The sequence below is a fragment of the Cygnus atratus genome, chromosome 8, assembly GCF_013377495.2.
Source record: "Cygnus atratus isolate AKBS03 ecotype Queensland, Australia chromosome 8, CAtr_DNAZoo_HiC_assembly, whole genome shotgun sequence".
NCBI classification, from domain to species: domain Eukaryota; kingdom Metazoa; phylum Chordata; class Aves; order Anseriformes; family Anatidae; genus Cygnus; species Cygnus atratus.
This window is the reverse complement of record NC_066369.1, coordinates 26,934,989-26,949,230: the sequence shown is the minus strand read 5'-3', so window position 1 is coordinate 26,949,230 and position 14,242 is coordinate 26,934,989. Positions and strand designations below refer to the sequence as shown.

Below are 14,242 nucleotides of genomic sequence, written 5' to 3'. Positions count from 1 at the left end.
GTGTGGATGTCTTGGGCTTGTGGTACTTGATCCTTCAGCAGCGTTCATGTGGGACTCCTTAAGCAGTGAAAAGTTCCTGTTTCTGTAGAACTTCATTTCCTTTATTCTCATAAAACACCTTCGGAAACCTGTCTTTGAACTGCAGACTTTGTTATGCTTGACAGTCATACCTTCTAATGTATGTTTTAAAATGCTTTCTTCCCACAAAGTCAAGGGAATTGCTGATGAGTGTGACTGCTTAATAATGGAGTAGAAAAAGAAAAACTCCTCCTGAACGTGGAGAGGATCTGTCTGCAGCTGGTGCTGCCGTACGGGTGGCATGGGATTGCTCATTAAATAAGTGAAACCACGCTTCCTCTGGGTTTGCTTCTGGCTGTGGCTCACCTTGTTACTGATGTATAACCCCAAACCACTAATGATGGACTGCGCTGGACCGAAGGCAGGAGGCTCCATCCACCTAGCCTGGTTACTCTTGGCTGGAAGGGGCTTTGCTTTTCTCCAGCGGGGGAAATCTCTTCATCAGCACCTCCTTGCACAAGGGGGAGGGCTGTTTGTGTGCAGAGGCAGCGGGCAAATTGGCTCCTCTTTGTCGTGGCCTTCCTGCCCCATCGCCTCGCGACTCCTCCATCTCCGGCGAGCGTCTCGCTGCTCCTTTGTGGCCTCCTGCTCATTTCCATGGCAGCCGAGCGCTGTGCGGACGGACGGATAGACGGACGGACGGACCATGGGGATGGGGGCGGGTGCGTGGGAGCAGGGGGGAGTGCGAGAGCAGGACGGGGCCTGTCGCCAGGACCAACTGCACGTAATTGCATAAATTCCAGCAAGCGCGTCCCCTGGTTTGGAGCCCCTGGAAGCTGTAAATAATGCGTTTTAATTAAGGGGTTGCCAGGAGCTCTGAAGAAAATGAGATCAGACTGAGGGCTGCAGAATTTGGCAGCTGTAGTGACTGGAGCGTACGTGTGGTTTGTCTGACTGCTGGTTGTTCTTTTTATTTTAATCAAATGACTTAGCTGAAGGCTCCGGCCATCCTCACCTGGGTACCACTGACGTCCACGAGGCACAGGGCAAGGGAGCTGTGCGGCACTGGCTGGCAAGAACAGCAGAGCTGACTTTGTATGAAAGCTGTTACCTCCAAGTCACACAAATCACAGGGTCTCCCGTATTGCATTTCTTTGTGTGGTCCTTGTGGTTTGAGTTTTACACTTTCTGTGCATTCAGCACGATCAGCAGTGAACAAGAAGCCTTTCAGCCCTGTCCTGTGCTTGCCGAGCTGCAGGGCTGGTGGGTGAGAAGCGGAGGGAGGAGCAGCTGCTCCTTGCAGATGGGTAGAGCGGTTCGGAGCGATGTGAGCCATCGCCGGGCTGTGGGAGTGCTTCGTGTGGCAGCTGGCATCTCACTGGCTGGCGAATCGAGCAAAAAGAGGGGAGACTCAGTGTAAGGGCCACATGAAGTGTTTTTAATTCCTTTCCCCGTCAGCATCTCCCAGCAGGACCAGGATCAAAGCTGTCTCCTTGCCTTGGTTTCCCTCTGGGCGCACTGAGGTTAATGCTGCCTTGTGGACCTGGAGGGGAGGAGGTGTCTGAGAGCTGGGAGCTACCCCAGTCTAGGTGAGAGCAGGCAGGTGCCTCAGATGAAGGGTGACGATGGTCAGTGGTGTGGCCCGGGTCACCATCAAGCTGCCTGCCGCTCCCCCATGACCTCAGTTCACAGCAGCCCCAGAGTAAGGGGAAATGTGCCCACGGAAAGTGTTGACATTGGTTCCACCATCTGCTTCTGCTGAATTAACTTTCCTGACTAATTGCATGTGTGATTCTGTACCACATGGTAGCTTTGTTCTTCCCATCAAAAGACAAAGCCTTCTTGTGTTTCCTGTGGACCTCTGAACCCTGCTTGCCATTGAAGGCCCTGTCAGTGTGACAGTAGCTGTTGATGTCTTCTTGCCTTCATGATTATTAGAGAGCCCAGAGTAAGCGAGCTTGGTCATACTTGTTAACAGGTTAAAGGGCAGCGCTGCACGCATCATAATTTCTATGTTGTGCCCATTCATTTCCCATCCCCGGGGCACTCGTATTTAATATTGTGATGCACAAAAGCGTTTGATAGCAGGCGATGATGGGTGAAGAGGTTTGTGCTTGAACGGAGGACCGGCGTGACCGATGGCCAGCTCCTGACCTGACCACTTCACTTCAAGCAATGTAAGAGCCCATCCGCTCATGCTTCCTGGCAGAATATTAATAGACGTTTGTTTGGCACCGTTCCGCCGTAACAGACTTGGATCAGAGGATGAACCTGCTGTTCAGTCTGAAACGATGCTGGCTTTGGAGACGTTTGCAGAAATGCTTTTGTGTGTGATTCCCTACAATTCCTAGAGCTGTGATTCAGTGCTCTTAAAAAGTAAAATTCCTGGTGAATTAGTAATCCAGAGTCTCGGATGCGATTCGTTGTCTTTAGAGAGCAGGTAGCACAGAGCTGTAGAAAAGGTGTCTGCCCAGGGAGCACCCACGCACATCTGTGGCTCTGGGCTGTCTGAACATTAAGAGTTGGGGCCTACATTATTTTTTATCATCCTGGATGTCCTGATGTGTTGCTGTCCACTTAATTCAGGTTCCTATACCATTCCTATTGGTATGACACAAGTAACGTGTGTTATGACACATTTTTTAATGTCTTTTTTCATCTGTGACATACTGTTTATTACTTTTCATTTTCCATTTCTATATTTATTCTCTGAAGTGGTTAAAGAGTTCAAGACAACGAATGCATGTTCAGAAAGAGAAACTTTTTTTATTGTCCTGGGAATCTTTTTTTTACTCCTAGAACTGGCATGATTTTGCTTAGACACAAAACAAAAAGAGGAGAAAGCTGAAAATGCTGGATGAAGTCTTTAGAAAATTCCTTTCTCCTTTCACTGTTATTGACTATTTATTCTTCCAAGACTGTGCACCGGGTATTTTAATCAGAGTATTGTAGCCTTCCTGAGAGGTAAGACATGGTGTGTGGGTTTTTCTAACTGTATAAAGTATTTGTTGTTTTTTTTTAATTGTGCAACTTATTGATTGAAGTAGGGAGAGAGGAAAAAGAGCAAACATTGATCCAATTTTAGGCAACTGGATCGTGTGCAGAAGTGTCATAAAACATGATCAGCTTCTAGTAAATAAACACAGCAGAAGCAAGCAAAGTACCTGCTTTATTTCCCCAGCTGTTGGCAGCAGAGCAGCAGCCACAGTTGTTGCTATAGCTGTAATTCCCACAGCAGCAGCATCTCCTGCGCAGCTTTTCCCTGCCAGCCACCCACCACGATTTGTGCGCCGAGGCAGCGATGCTTTCTCCGTTACTCCAGACCTGTTGCTCTTCTCGTGCTCCCTCTCCTCGTTTCCTACAAGCAGAAGGGATCATTTTGCTTCTGAGAAGACTGAGTCTTTGAGTGTGGGATTTAGGTCATTGATCTGACTCTTCAAGAGCCTTCACTTAATTTTTCTTTTTTTCCTTTGGGTTGTTACGGTTTGTGAGTTTTGCATTGAATTCTGCAGTGTTTTCACTGTCATTAGATTTGGGTAATCTATATCACAGGTCAGATATCTGGGCTGCTAGCAATTAACACGTTTTGGGAATGTAAAATGCTTGCTCATAGGAGTGTCATATGTGTGTGTTTTACGGGGCTTGCAAACACTGAGCGTGCAGGTGTAAATATCAGGTTACTGTTTTTCCACACAGTAACAGTATGCAGCCTGGACCCACGCCAAGTCCTGTAAAATAGGGCTTAAATGGTATGTATTTCTTCTGTTGGTTTTTTTTTGCTTGTTTTTTTAAGGAAATTTCTGAAATTTTTGAGACACCCAGTGTGTGATTGCACTGCTGTGCTTTCAGTGGCAGAGGTGCATGCTGGAGTCACCGCTGCTCCTGGCATTGGAGCTTGCTGCTGCTGCAGCCCACGCTGGCCGAGCAGCCAGGGCTGCAAAATGCACAGAGAGCTGTGCAGGGGCAAACTCCAGCAGCAAAGTGGCAAACGTGCAGCCAGGGGTTGATCTCCAGAAATGCCTTATGCTAACCTCTCTGTGGAGAGTGATAGCCGTTAATAATTTGGGGGTATCAAGGGTTTTCAGGCACCAGGGACCATGGGATCAACCTGGCAGAGTCCAACACTTGTGACCACTCCCAAAGCTTCAGTCTGGGGAGTTACATGGGGTGGTTTTTTGGTTGTTTGTTTGTTTTTACTGTTTTCACCTTTCTGTCTAGGAACATTTTCACATCTCTGTGGCTGTCCTGTAAAACAGCAATGTTTATTGGTGCCTCCTTGAGGCACATAACTGACTTAGGCTGAGGGTTATAAAACCTACATTAAGAACACACATCATAGAGTGTCATAAAAACATCTGCGTCCAATTTCGTGCAGAGATCAGTGAGGCCAATAATTATTCATGGACTTCAGTGGTTTTTCATCAGGGTGTAAAACATGGCCCCTAATGTTTAATTCCCAGAAATGGGCAGACAGAAAAATGTGAAATGTCTCAGGGAATTTGCAAATGGCCTTTGTTGTGAAATAACACAAGCATAGGTGCCACCGAGGATCTTGCGTCTTGCAACAGTATTTTGCTGCTTGTTAAAAGCAGGCAAAACAAAAGCCAGAGCAGCAGACAAAGCTGGCACTTCTGACAGCCGGAGTCAGTCCGGATGAGCTTTAGTCAAAGAAATAGTTGGAAACGAAGTGGTAACTCGGAGCATACCAAATCCTTTGAAGAGGTCCTGACCGCAGCTGGGTGGAGTTCTGGAAACACCCTCGACTTCCACTCAGAACCATGGTTGTTACTTTTCTCTGTAAAGAGGGAATTTTGTCTTGGGCTGGAGATACCCCAGTAGCAGACATAGCTGAAAGACGTCGGTCAGCTCCTTGGCTATGCTGCAGGATTCCTGCACGACTTTTGGCCTGTCATTTAATGGCTCGGTGTCCCTGTAACTGAGGATGTGCACGTCTTTTCCATGTCATGTTCTCTGCTCTCGTAAGCAAGAGCAGCAAGCTTTCTGATAGTCCTTTGAGCAGTGCTACCTAACATAATCTTTGTTGTAATAAAAAACGACATTTTCTGAAGCCTGACCCTGTCTGTACACTTGCCAGCCTCCTTGTCACTCATGCTGCAGCATGAGGAGGTCTGTGAGGTGCTGTCGGTAGGCATGGTGCCACCCTGAAGGGCAGGAACGATACCACACCTGCCAGCCGGCCACGTTGCGGTGAGGCTGCCTGATGGCATCCAGAGGTGACTGCAGCCTGGTGGAGCTGTCAGCCTGTTTCTGAGCAAGGCTAGGGCTGTATAGAAGATATTGGAAGGAAAATCTGACCCTCCCTCAACAAGAGCACGATTTTCCACTTTACAGGTAGAATGGGGGGAGAGATTGGTAGCTTGGTTTTGGTTTGCCTTTTTTCCTTTAAACCCCAGAGACTTGAACACTGAGGTAGTGTGGGCTTCTGAAGAAGAACAATGAGAAAACTGTCACAAAACTTGGTTTTGTACAGTTTAAAAGATCACTGGAGCTTTGCATATGGATCATAAAAAATAAAATGAAAACTTAGAAAGCTAAAGGACAATCTCGGGTAGTGGATGTTCCTGTGAAACCAGGCAGCTCTCAGGTTCTTTCCCAGCCACGAAGCTCCCCCAGATGAAGCCCAAGCCCTGCGGAAGCCTTCAAACTCCCAAGGAGAACTTGTCTGGCATGCCCAAGCTGTATGCCATACAGATCTTGAATGCCCTCAGAGGAGCGCACCAGTCTGTGGGTAATGTTGTGCTTGGAAATCACTTCTGGAATTACTAACAGAAAGTTTAATTGCCACTTTAACTACTAGTGAAACAGTTTGTAGGGATAAATACTGCATTTGTTAGACCAACTTGTGTATCTGGAAACAAGCAGAGGAACTTCTGAGCATACAGCCCCTTCTTGAAGTCTGAAATGCTGGCAGCGACCTGAGGAAAGGTTGGGGAAAAGATTTTCAGGGTTTTACAGTGATTACAGCAACGAAGTCATGAAGTTGTTTGTTGATGTCACTTTACTGTCATACATAAGGACAAAATACAATTGTAGCATTCTGTGTTTTCCATAGCTTTTCACAGCTAGCAATCAGGTGCTGCCATTTTCCTCCCATTAAACTCAATGGTGAATGTAAAAATGTATTTAAAGAATTTGAAATCAGTGTACGTGTTACCGTTTAAAATGCACAAAGTTGGTACCTTTGATAGCAGTGAAAATCCCAGGTGACACTATGCCTTTTTAATCTAATTGATCTGATTTGGTTGATCAGAGAGGCGAGCTTAGCCTCAGCAGCTGCATGTTTCTGATTTGGTTGCTGTAACGCGGGCATCAAGGAGTCCCAAAGCCTCCGGCTGCACCCCTGGCGGTTGGTCACCGTTTGCTTTGGTTGGTTCGGGGATCGCAGGGAGAAGATGCTTTAAATGGGTTTCATGTGCGGTATCAAAAGGAACGTGGTCTGTATCAGAGTGCTGGCTGTTTGAGGTGATCTGATTCATCTTGCTGTATAAACGTAACTGCCTGCTGAGATGGCAACGTGAAAAAAAGTGGCCAGATTCAGAGATTGGTTAAATATTCCCTTTCATTACTTCAAGGTGTCCTTAGTTGTCTGAAAACCAAAAAGATCCAACAGTCCGCGAGGATATCCTGACATTTCAGCTCTTGGATCTTATCTCGTGCCATTTTGTGACAGTGAAGCAACGCGTTCTGAGATTTCCTGTGCCGAGGGGCTGGCAGCGAGGGCTGGCCGAGTGCTCCTGGGCCACTTGCAGCCCACCCCACAGCCACGACAGGGGTGATGCTGGTGGGGTTGGTCAGGGACGGGGCCACTGTTTGCCCACCCGCTACCACCAGGAGATTGTACCGAGGTGGATTGCCGTGCACGCATTGTTACGGTCCTCCTCTGTGAACTCAATGCCACTTGAGTCTACAGCAGGACTTGAGAGTATTCAGGCCACAATGCTGTAAGATGTGGGTTAGGATTTTCTAATCTCCTTACGACAGTTAGACATAGTTTGGGTATATAGCCTGGTAAGAGGTTTGGGGATCAATACCTCAGGATAACGATGATGATTATTTAGAAGGGCAGGGGCACTACAAAGTGCTCATTCTCCTGCTGATTTTTTTCTGGGTTTGGGGTACACATGAGGCTTGTAGTGAGCTCCACTTCACATGTTAAAAAATAAAAAATATTGTATCCGTGGAAATTCTTCTCTGGGAGTGTCATCTGCAATGCCGTGTACCTGTGTTTGCGGTCAGGAGAGGACTGAATTATAAACCTAAGGCATCTGCTCACTGACAAGTGTCGGGTATCCCAGAGTGTCTCTCGAGCTGGATACCTTTTTCTCGGTAAGCAAAAAACTTAATTCAGACAAGCAAATGGTTCAACTGGGGTGAATTCCTCTCACTGATACTTAATCAACTGAGATCCTTACAAAGGGCAGTGAGCCCTAATAACAGTGCGTGCTGTTCTGGGCAGAGCCACCTCGCGGCCTACCTCACGCTCAAGCTGCCGTTGGCACCTCTTGGGGCCGAGCGATGGCACGGGGCTGTGGTGAGCCCCTGAACTCGTGTCATGCTGCTTCTCTGCTCACATGGGGTCTTGTCAGCGCCTCTGATAAGCCTCTGATCAAAGTTGCTATTGAAGTTTCCCAGCATTAAATGAAACCCTGTTTAATGAATTTAAATTTCTCTTTCTGGCCTACTATCAACTTCCCTTTCTCACAGGGCTGCGCTATTTTACTTCTGCAGAAGAATCGCTGCAAAATTTTCATTGGATGGCCTTTTATTTTATTCTATGCTTACAGCAGCTTGGGTGAAAACATTTTCCACAAAAAGGCTGAATACTGGCTGCAGAGGAGAACAGAGTCCAGCTGACGGGCAGTCTGCTGTTGATTCAAAAGTAGAATAAGAGCAGGATCTGTGTAAAAGAACGAGGGCAGCAGAACAAGCGAAACCAGAGTTTTCAATGGTCTTGGTGTCTGGGGGTTTTGAATGTTTTTAATCCCTAATCACCTTCTTCCCTCTGCAGTAGAGCTGCACTTGGTATGAGGTGCAGGAGCAGAACCACCCCGGCAGGCCGCTGCCAGCAGGACAGGCAGCGGCCATGTTGTGCCCTCATCTCCCCCTGCGGGGCTGTAATTTTGATTGTTCTCTGCTCAACTACCAGGTCTATGAAACTTTTAGGAGCAGACTTTTTCAATTTTCACTCCCCTTGCCTCTTTTCAGATGTGGTGGAAATTGGCCAGCAGTTAGTGAGGGGTAAGACACAGCCCGCAGGGTCTCCTTGGGTTAACACCCAAGAACACTCTCATCAGCCAGGCTTCCTGTTTGAATGCATAGCCTGGAGTTTGAACGACCCTTCATCTAAAAATTAACTGTCCTTTTACAGGCAGGTTGTATGTGCTTTTACATCACTGCTGCTGTTCAACAGCTACACCTTTGCTTGCAGGGCTGTTGATGATGAGTAATGAAATACTTTCACTCTTCTCTTCAGCTGTGCTGGTTTGGGAAAATTAGGAGCAGCAAAACAAACCAACGAGTGAACAAAAACTTCAGTAGTGTGGTGTATTGCTTAGTATTAGAGATGTGCAAAAGAGGAATAACCAGGGGGAATGAACTGGAACTGAATGACTGAGGGACTGGTGTCTCATAAAGACTTAGTGTAAAGATGTTCCTGTCCTATAAAGCCTCTAGAACCGATACAAGAAGTGAAGTGGATGATGGCTTTGGGAGAGAGGATTTCGTTTTTATTGGAAAGAAGATGAAAGTATCCTGGACCCCTTAAATTAGTGTTACCTGTTTGGCTTTAGAGTCAGGGATTTGACCTTTCAGGTATTTTTGAAGTGAAGTCAGAAATCACGTTTAAGATCATCCAGGCCCTGCTCCTTGCCAGTACAAGATTTGTTCTTTTCAGTCTATATTTATTTCCTCCAGTCATACAGTGATCACTTCTCTTTTTTGAATGAATTCCTTCAGTAAATGTTCATATTCTAAACCAGCCTCCTCAATTTCTCTTTTTAATTTGCTCTAGGGATGAATCCTAAATCCTTACCTGCAGTTCAGGATAAGAAATGTGAGTAATGGAAAAGAAAGACATTTTTGCAAAATGAGGGACCGTGTTGGTCTGATGCAATTTTGTTTAAAATTCAGTGTGTTACGTTGTGTTTCTGTCATGGCTTCGTTTCCTCTCTTGTCTCTCTTCTTGGGAGAAGAGAAGCAGGAAAGAATTCCTTCAAAGCCAGCTTTCCTTTGGCAAGCTGCCCGAACCAGCGCTCAGCTGCCTGGAGGCCGAGCCCCGTGGGCACCCAGGCACTGACTTCCACCTGGGAGCTCGTGCCGTATCTGTCCGGCTGCAGATGTGAGGAAGGAAAAGCAGGTACCGAAGGCAAATCAAGCGAAAGTCAAAAGAAATGCAGTCTCTTTGGTGTCACTCCATGTATCCGAGCAGGGGAGAAGATGAAAGGCTCTGTGTATGCTTCAGTAGCCTTCTCTTTTCTTGTTCCAGGTATCAGTTTGCCCCCCAAGGAGCAGAGGCGTGGGGAAGCTGTGACTAGTTACTCTTGTTTGTTTATGTTCATTTTGAAGAGATGTGAGCGGAGCTGTGTGCTGCTTACAGCAAAGGAAATAGGTCTCGGGGGAACAATTAATTTTTCTTGGCTATTTCTGAGCCAGGTGAAACCATAAAATGAACCTGTGTCCTCCCCATTGTCTAAAAGGGAGGTATTTATTTATTTTACATTTTAATGCACCACTGACAATTTATGGTGTAAGCCTCAATGAATTTTTAATAGAGAATTGATAGAAGGAAGGTGTATAACATGGGAGATTAATAGAAGAGGTTATCGGATGTGAAAAAGAAAAGGAAGAAAATGACAGAGAGCTGATATTTTAATTAACTGCTCCCTGCCTGTGTTGTGATCCCAGAGACACGAGGACTGAGTGCCAGAAGGTGAATCTGGTTGAAAATAAAGTGATTCCAGTTCTGCATTAGAGGTGAGAAATGAGACAGGACTTCAGTATAATTGTACTTTTAATAATCTGGGCTGCTGTTTGCAATGCAAAGCAGAGTTTATTTTAATTAAGCCAGTCTGCGGGGCCATGACCTGATGCATTGGAGAGTAATAATGACAATAACAAAATATATTGTTTGAAATATAAAAGCAGTAACATAAGAAACGGTAGACGTAAATATAATCGCAGAAAGGCTTGAGGGCTTCCCCCCACCCCTTAATCATGCTCTTTTGGGAGATCAGACAGTTTAGGTTCAAACAAAGGACCAAATGTGCTTTTATCCTGCTGATGGATCTGGCGCGGGCCTGTCCCACCTTCGGTGGGCATGCGGGCAGGACTGACCCCTCTCTCTGTGGTTGGGCCGCTGCAGATGGGGCCATACGCAGCATTTTGCAAAGGGGAGCTGCGCTCAGGGAGCACGTTCACACCCTCGGAAAGACGCCCTGGGACTGTCAGTAATGCATTTCTCCCCCTTTTGTGAATCCTGGCAATCTATTAATTGCGCTGCCCAAGAGCAGCGTCAGGGGAACAAAGCAATCAGTGCCACCATCTGGCGCGAGCAGGTTGGCCGTGTTGAAGGGGATGGATGCCTGTTACGCTCCTTTCTGTTGCTGACCCTCGCTCACGCTTGCGTCCACATGTCCTGGAATAACAGGTCAGAGCGTTAGGCTGGTGGGGAAAGGGTGGTTTAGTCAGAGGTGGAAAACTAGTTGTGTCGCTGTTTGGTCCTCTTGGGAATGAGTCAGTGGAACAGAGATTTCTAATGAAAAGCAAGACTTGACGGTAATGAGAGACCTAGTATAAAACTAAATATGCTTTAAAATGAAGTTTCTTATATCTCTAGTGTTATGCTAGTCTCTGATTCCTGGGTAAAGACACTCTTGCTTCATTTGTAGGTGCCACAGCCTTCCCCTAACAGCAGCTGCTGGCACTTCACCCGGTCAGCTTCACAGCAGGCACGGGTGCTCTGACTTTTCTTATACGTGCATATCCCCTCAGTATCTGCTCTGAGCTTCTGACCATTACGTGTGTCAGATTAATTGAATTAAACTCCCATTAAATACATCAGAAGTGACCCTTGATAGCTAATGGTACAAGTTTCGGTTTTCTATGCGGAGGTGTTCAGGAGGTCTGTTCCCTCTGATAACGGGTGTGCAATGTCTCAGGAAGATCAAACTGGTTTCTTACTATGACTGATCTCTTGTAAAACACTTGACCTCTACGTTTTTTTCACAGTATTAGTTCACAATATCTAGTTCTGAAAGACTGAAGGGCAGATTGTCCATTTTATTCAGACTCTGGCTCATTTAGCAGCGGAAGGGGAGTAAATGTGTGTTCTCTTTATGAAGTGCATCCTGAAAGATTGTACAGCTGCTTCATGATGTTCTGTAGTGTTTTCCTGCTGGATGCTTGTTCAGGAAAGCTGCATGTTTCGTGTATTAGAAAATGAATGCTTGGCTTCTGCCGTGTAAACCTCTCCAGTACCTCACACAGCAATGCCCCTTGTTTCCTCCATAGACACGTGGCCTATATCCAATGCAGCTCCCTCCCTGACAGCAGCTGAAAAAATAAAATAAAATCAAACCCTGGAGGGTTATTTGTAGTGTTTAATGCTTTGAAAATGTTTGCTGGAAGAAGTACTGATGAAGCTATGATGCGTACACATGACTTCTATAGGAATAGGTATCCAGCTCAAACCTCACCGTGAGGACAGTCAAGTGGTGGAACAGATTGCCCAGGGAGGTTGTGCTACCTCCATCCTGGGAGGTTTTTAAGACCAGGGTGAGTGAAGCCCTGAGTAACCTGGTCTCACCTTAGGCTGGCCCTGTCTTGAGCAGGAGGTTGGACTAGATGACCTCCTGGGGTCCTTTACTACCTGTGATCCTATTAGGCTGTGAGCAGCTTTGCAGAGGGAAGAAACAAATCTTCTCCCTGCCACCACTTCCTATATGAATTGACAGGTCGATTGATGGGCTGTTTGGTCCAGTTCCTCATAGAAAAGCAATTAAAGTCACCATTGCAAAAGGCAGTGAGTGACTGGTGACCACATGGGCACTGAGGCCAAGAACTGAACGGGCCAGATATCTGCAGGCTGCTTGCTTTCTGCTGCAGTGAAAAGATGTTCATGTGTCTTACAGGGCACGGTGTGCTGTGCCACCGGCACAGAGGAACAGACCTGTTAATTGCTTGAGCTCATGCCTTGCATCTTTTTAACACCCTAAATTAATGCAAGCAAAGCGAAGAGCATCGAGTGGTTGACATTTAAATGAAATGGTTTTTTATTGTTTGAAGGAGTGCTTTATGATCGTCTGCTATGGTGACAGATGTACTAAAAAAGCCATGAATAGACTGCATAGATGAAAACATTGTTACTTAGATTGTAGTACTCCGAAGGCAAGACTTGTTTGTCTTAGCTGTCTGTAAATAATGTAGCACACTTTCAGTTCCATATAGGCAGCAGCATTTTGTAGTAAAAACCCTAGATATTTATTTTGATAAAAAGCATCCCTGGTTTTTGACTGCTTGGAAGAAGACAGAAAAGAGTTGGATCTGTTTTAAGTAAAGGACAGATAAGAGTTTTAGAGAAGAGAAACACCCACCTTTGATACCTGTCTGACTCCATCATGGAGGGGCAATGATGAATGTGAAATGAATCCTTGATACAGGGAATTCGCTATTGTTCTTGGTGGGATTGGTTGCAACGAAGGTGTTCTGCTCTGCTTATATTCACATCCTTTTTTTTTTTTTTCTTGCAGCAAAGAAAACTTGTGCTGAGTCAGATTTCACTTGTGACAATGGCCACTGCATCCCAGCCAGGTGGAAATGTGATGGGGAAGAAGAATGTCCTGATGGGTCAGATGAGTCAGAAGCAGCATGCAGTGAGTAGCACAAAAACCTGGTGTTTCTCTGACACATTGTTTTACCAAAGCATAGAGTGTTATGAAATCAAAGGTATTATTCCTAACGCTTGCAGGATGATGTTAAAACTTTTGCTTCTCTTATAACAGAAATAAAAGAGACAAAAGGTTTGGGTCATTCGAATCAGATGGCTTCTAAATGCTCAAATGTACCAGTTTTCCAGACAATGATACACATAGAACTTTACAGTGTGTATTTCTTTTTGTAATGGAATTGAAAACATTTCTAGCTCTATTACAGTTTGTCTGGTTGTAGGGCTCATGATCAGCAGTGGTGCATGAAGATTCATGATGAATCTGCTCACTAAAGAGAACACTTCTAAGAGCGAAGAGCACCAAGGTGGATCAGAAGCTATTATTTAGTCCTATGCCCACAAGGTGTACCATTCCTCCCTGGAGTATACACTTACTAGTCCGTAAGGCTGCCCCATGAGTCATATAAGGTCAGAATCAAACACCGTGAAATCTGTGCACCTGGGATCAGGTCTTTTGGAAACCCAGATTTGCAGCATTTTGCATGGTAGCATCTTGGGATTCATCACTGCAGACAGCACTTCTGTCTTTCCAGAGAAACTTTGCAATCTTGGAGCTTTGTGGGTGGGTTTGTTGTTTTTTTGTTTGGTTGGTTTTTTGCCTTCGAGAACAAATGAAGAAAAAAGTAACAGATTAAAGATGAACAATGTAAAATAACTAAAGCTGAGGGTAGATATAACAGAAGTTTGGTGCAGGTAACACCTTTTTAAAATATCTTGATTCAGTAAGTAAAAAGACATGCTTGATTTTTATGTAGATCATTTAATCTTGTTCTTTTCACTCTCTGAGGAGGCCCATCCACTCTCTGTTTTCTGGAACTGTGGAGGGTCGTCTGGTGCTGAGTTGAAGGGAATCCCAGGAATATTTTAATGAAAACGTTAGCTATTATGTAAACTTTTATTTGTGTGCTTGCTTACATCTGCAGATTTTTTCTTGGGCAGACCAGGAAATTTAAACAAGCCATTCAATTGAATTTCCAGTCATGTACTTCACAAATATATTCCCACGAGTCAGAAGCAGTGCTGGGGGAAGTGTTTTATTGGGCTTCACCAGAATGTGGCACATAGAGGGCTTCACAAATAACTATGCTTTTTTTTTCTTGTGATCCTAGTACTAGTTCTCCCTAATTAAGAAAGATAAACGAGCTTCTCTTTTGCATAAAATGAATGGAATCATTTTTGCAGCCATATACAGGCTACAGAAAAAATTACCTCAGTAACTGCATTAACATATTTATGTACTGTAACTGGTGGTCTTTCACC

At 45.4% G+C, this 14,242-nt stretch overlaps 1 protein-coding gene across 3 annotated transcripts in view; it reads left to right on the top strand.

Annotated features, from left to right (window-relative positions):
- The window catches only part of LRP8 (LDL receptor related protein 8), a 172,415-nt gene that overhangs the window by 91,279 nt on the left and 66,894 nt on the right, over window positions 1-14,242 (top strand). For all 3 annotated transcript variants that reach the window (XM_035537977.2, XM_035537976.2, XM_050712368.1), the window contains one exon: window positions 12,786-12,908. In XM_035537977.2, the coding sequence (XP_035393870.1) occupies window positions 12,786-12,908 (123 nt within the window). The remainder of the gene's footprint in view (window positions 1-12,785; window positions 12,909-14,242) is intronic.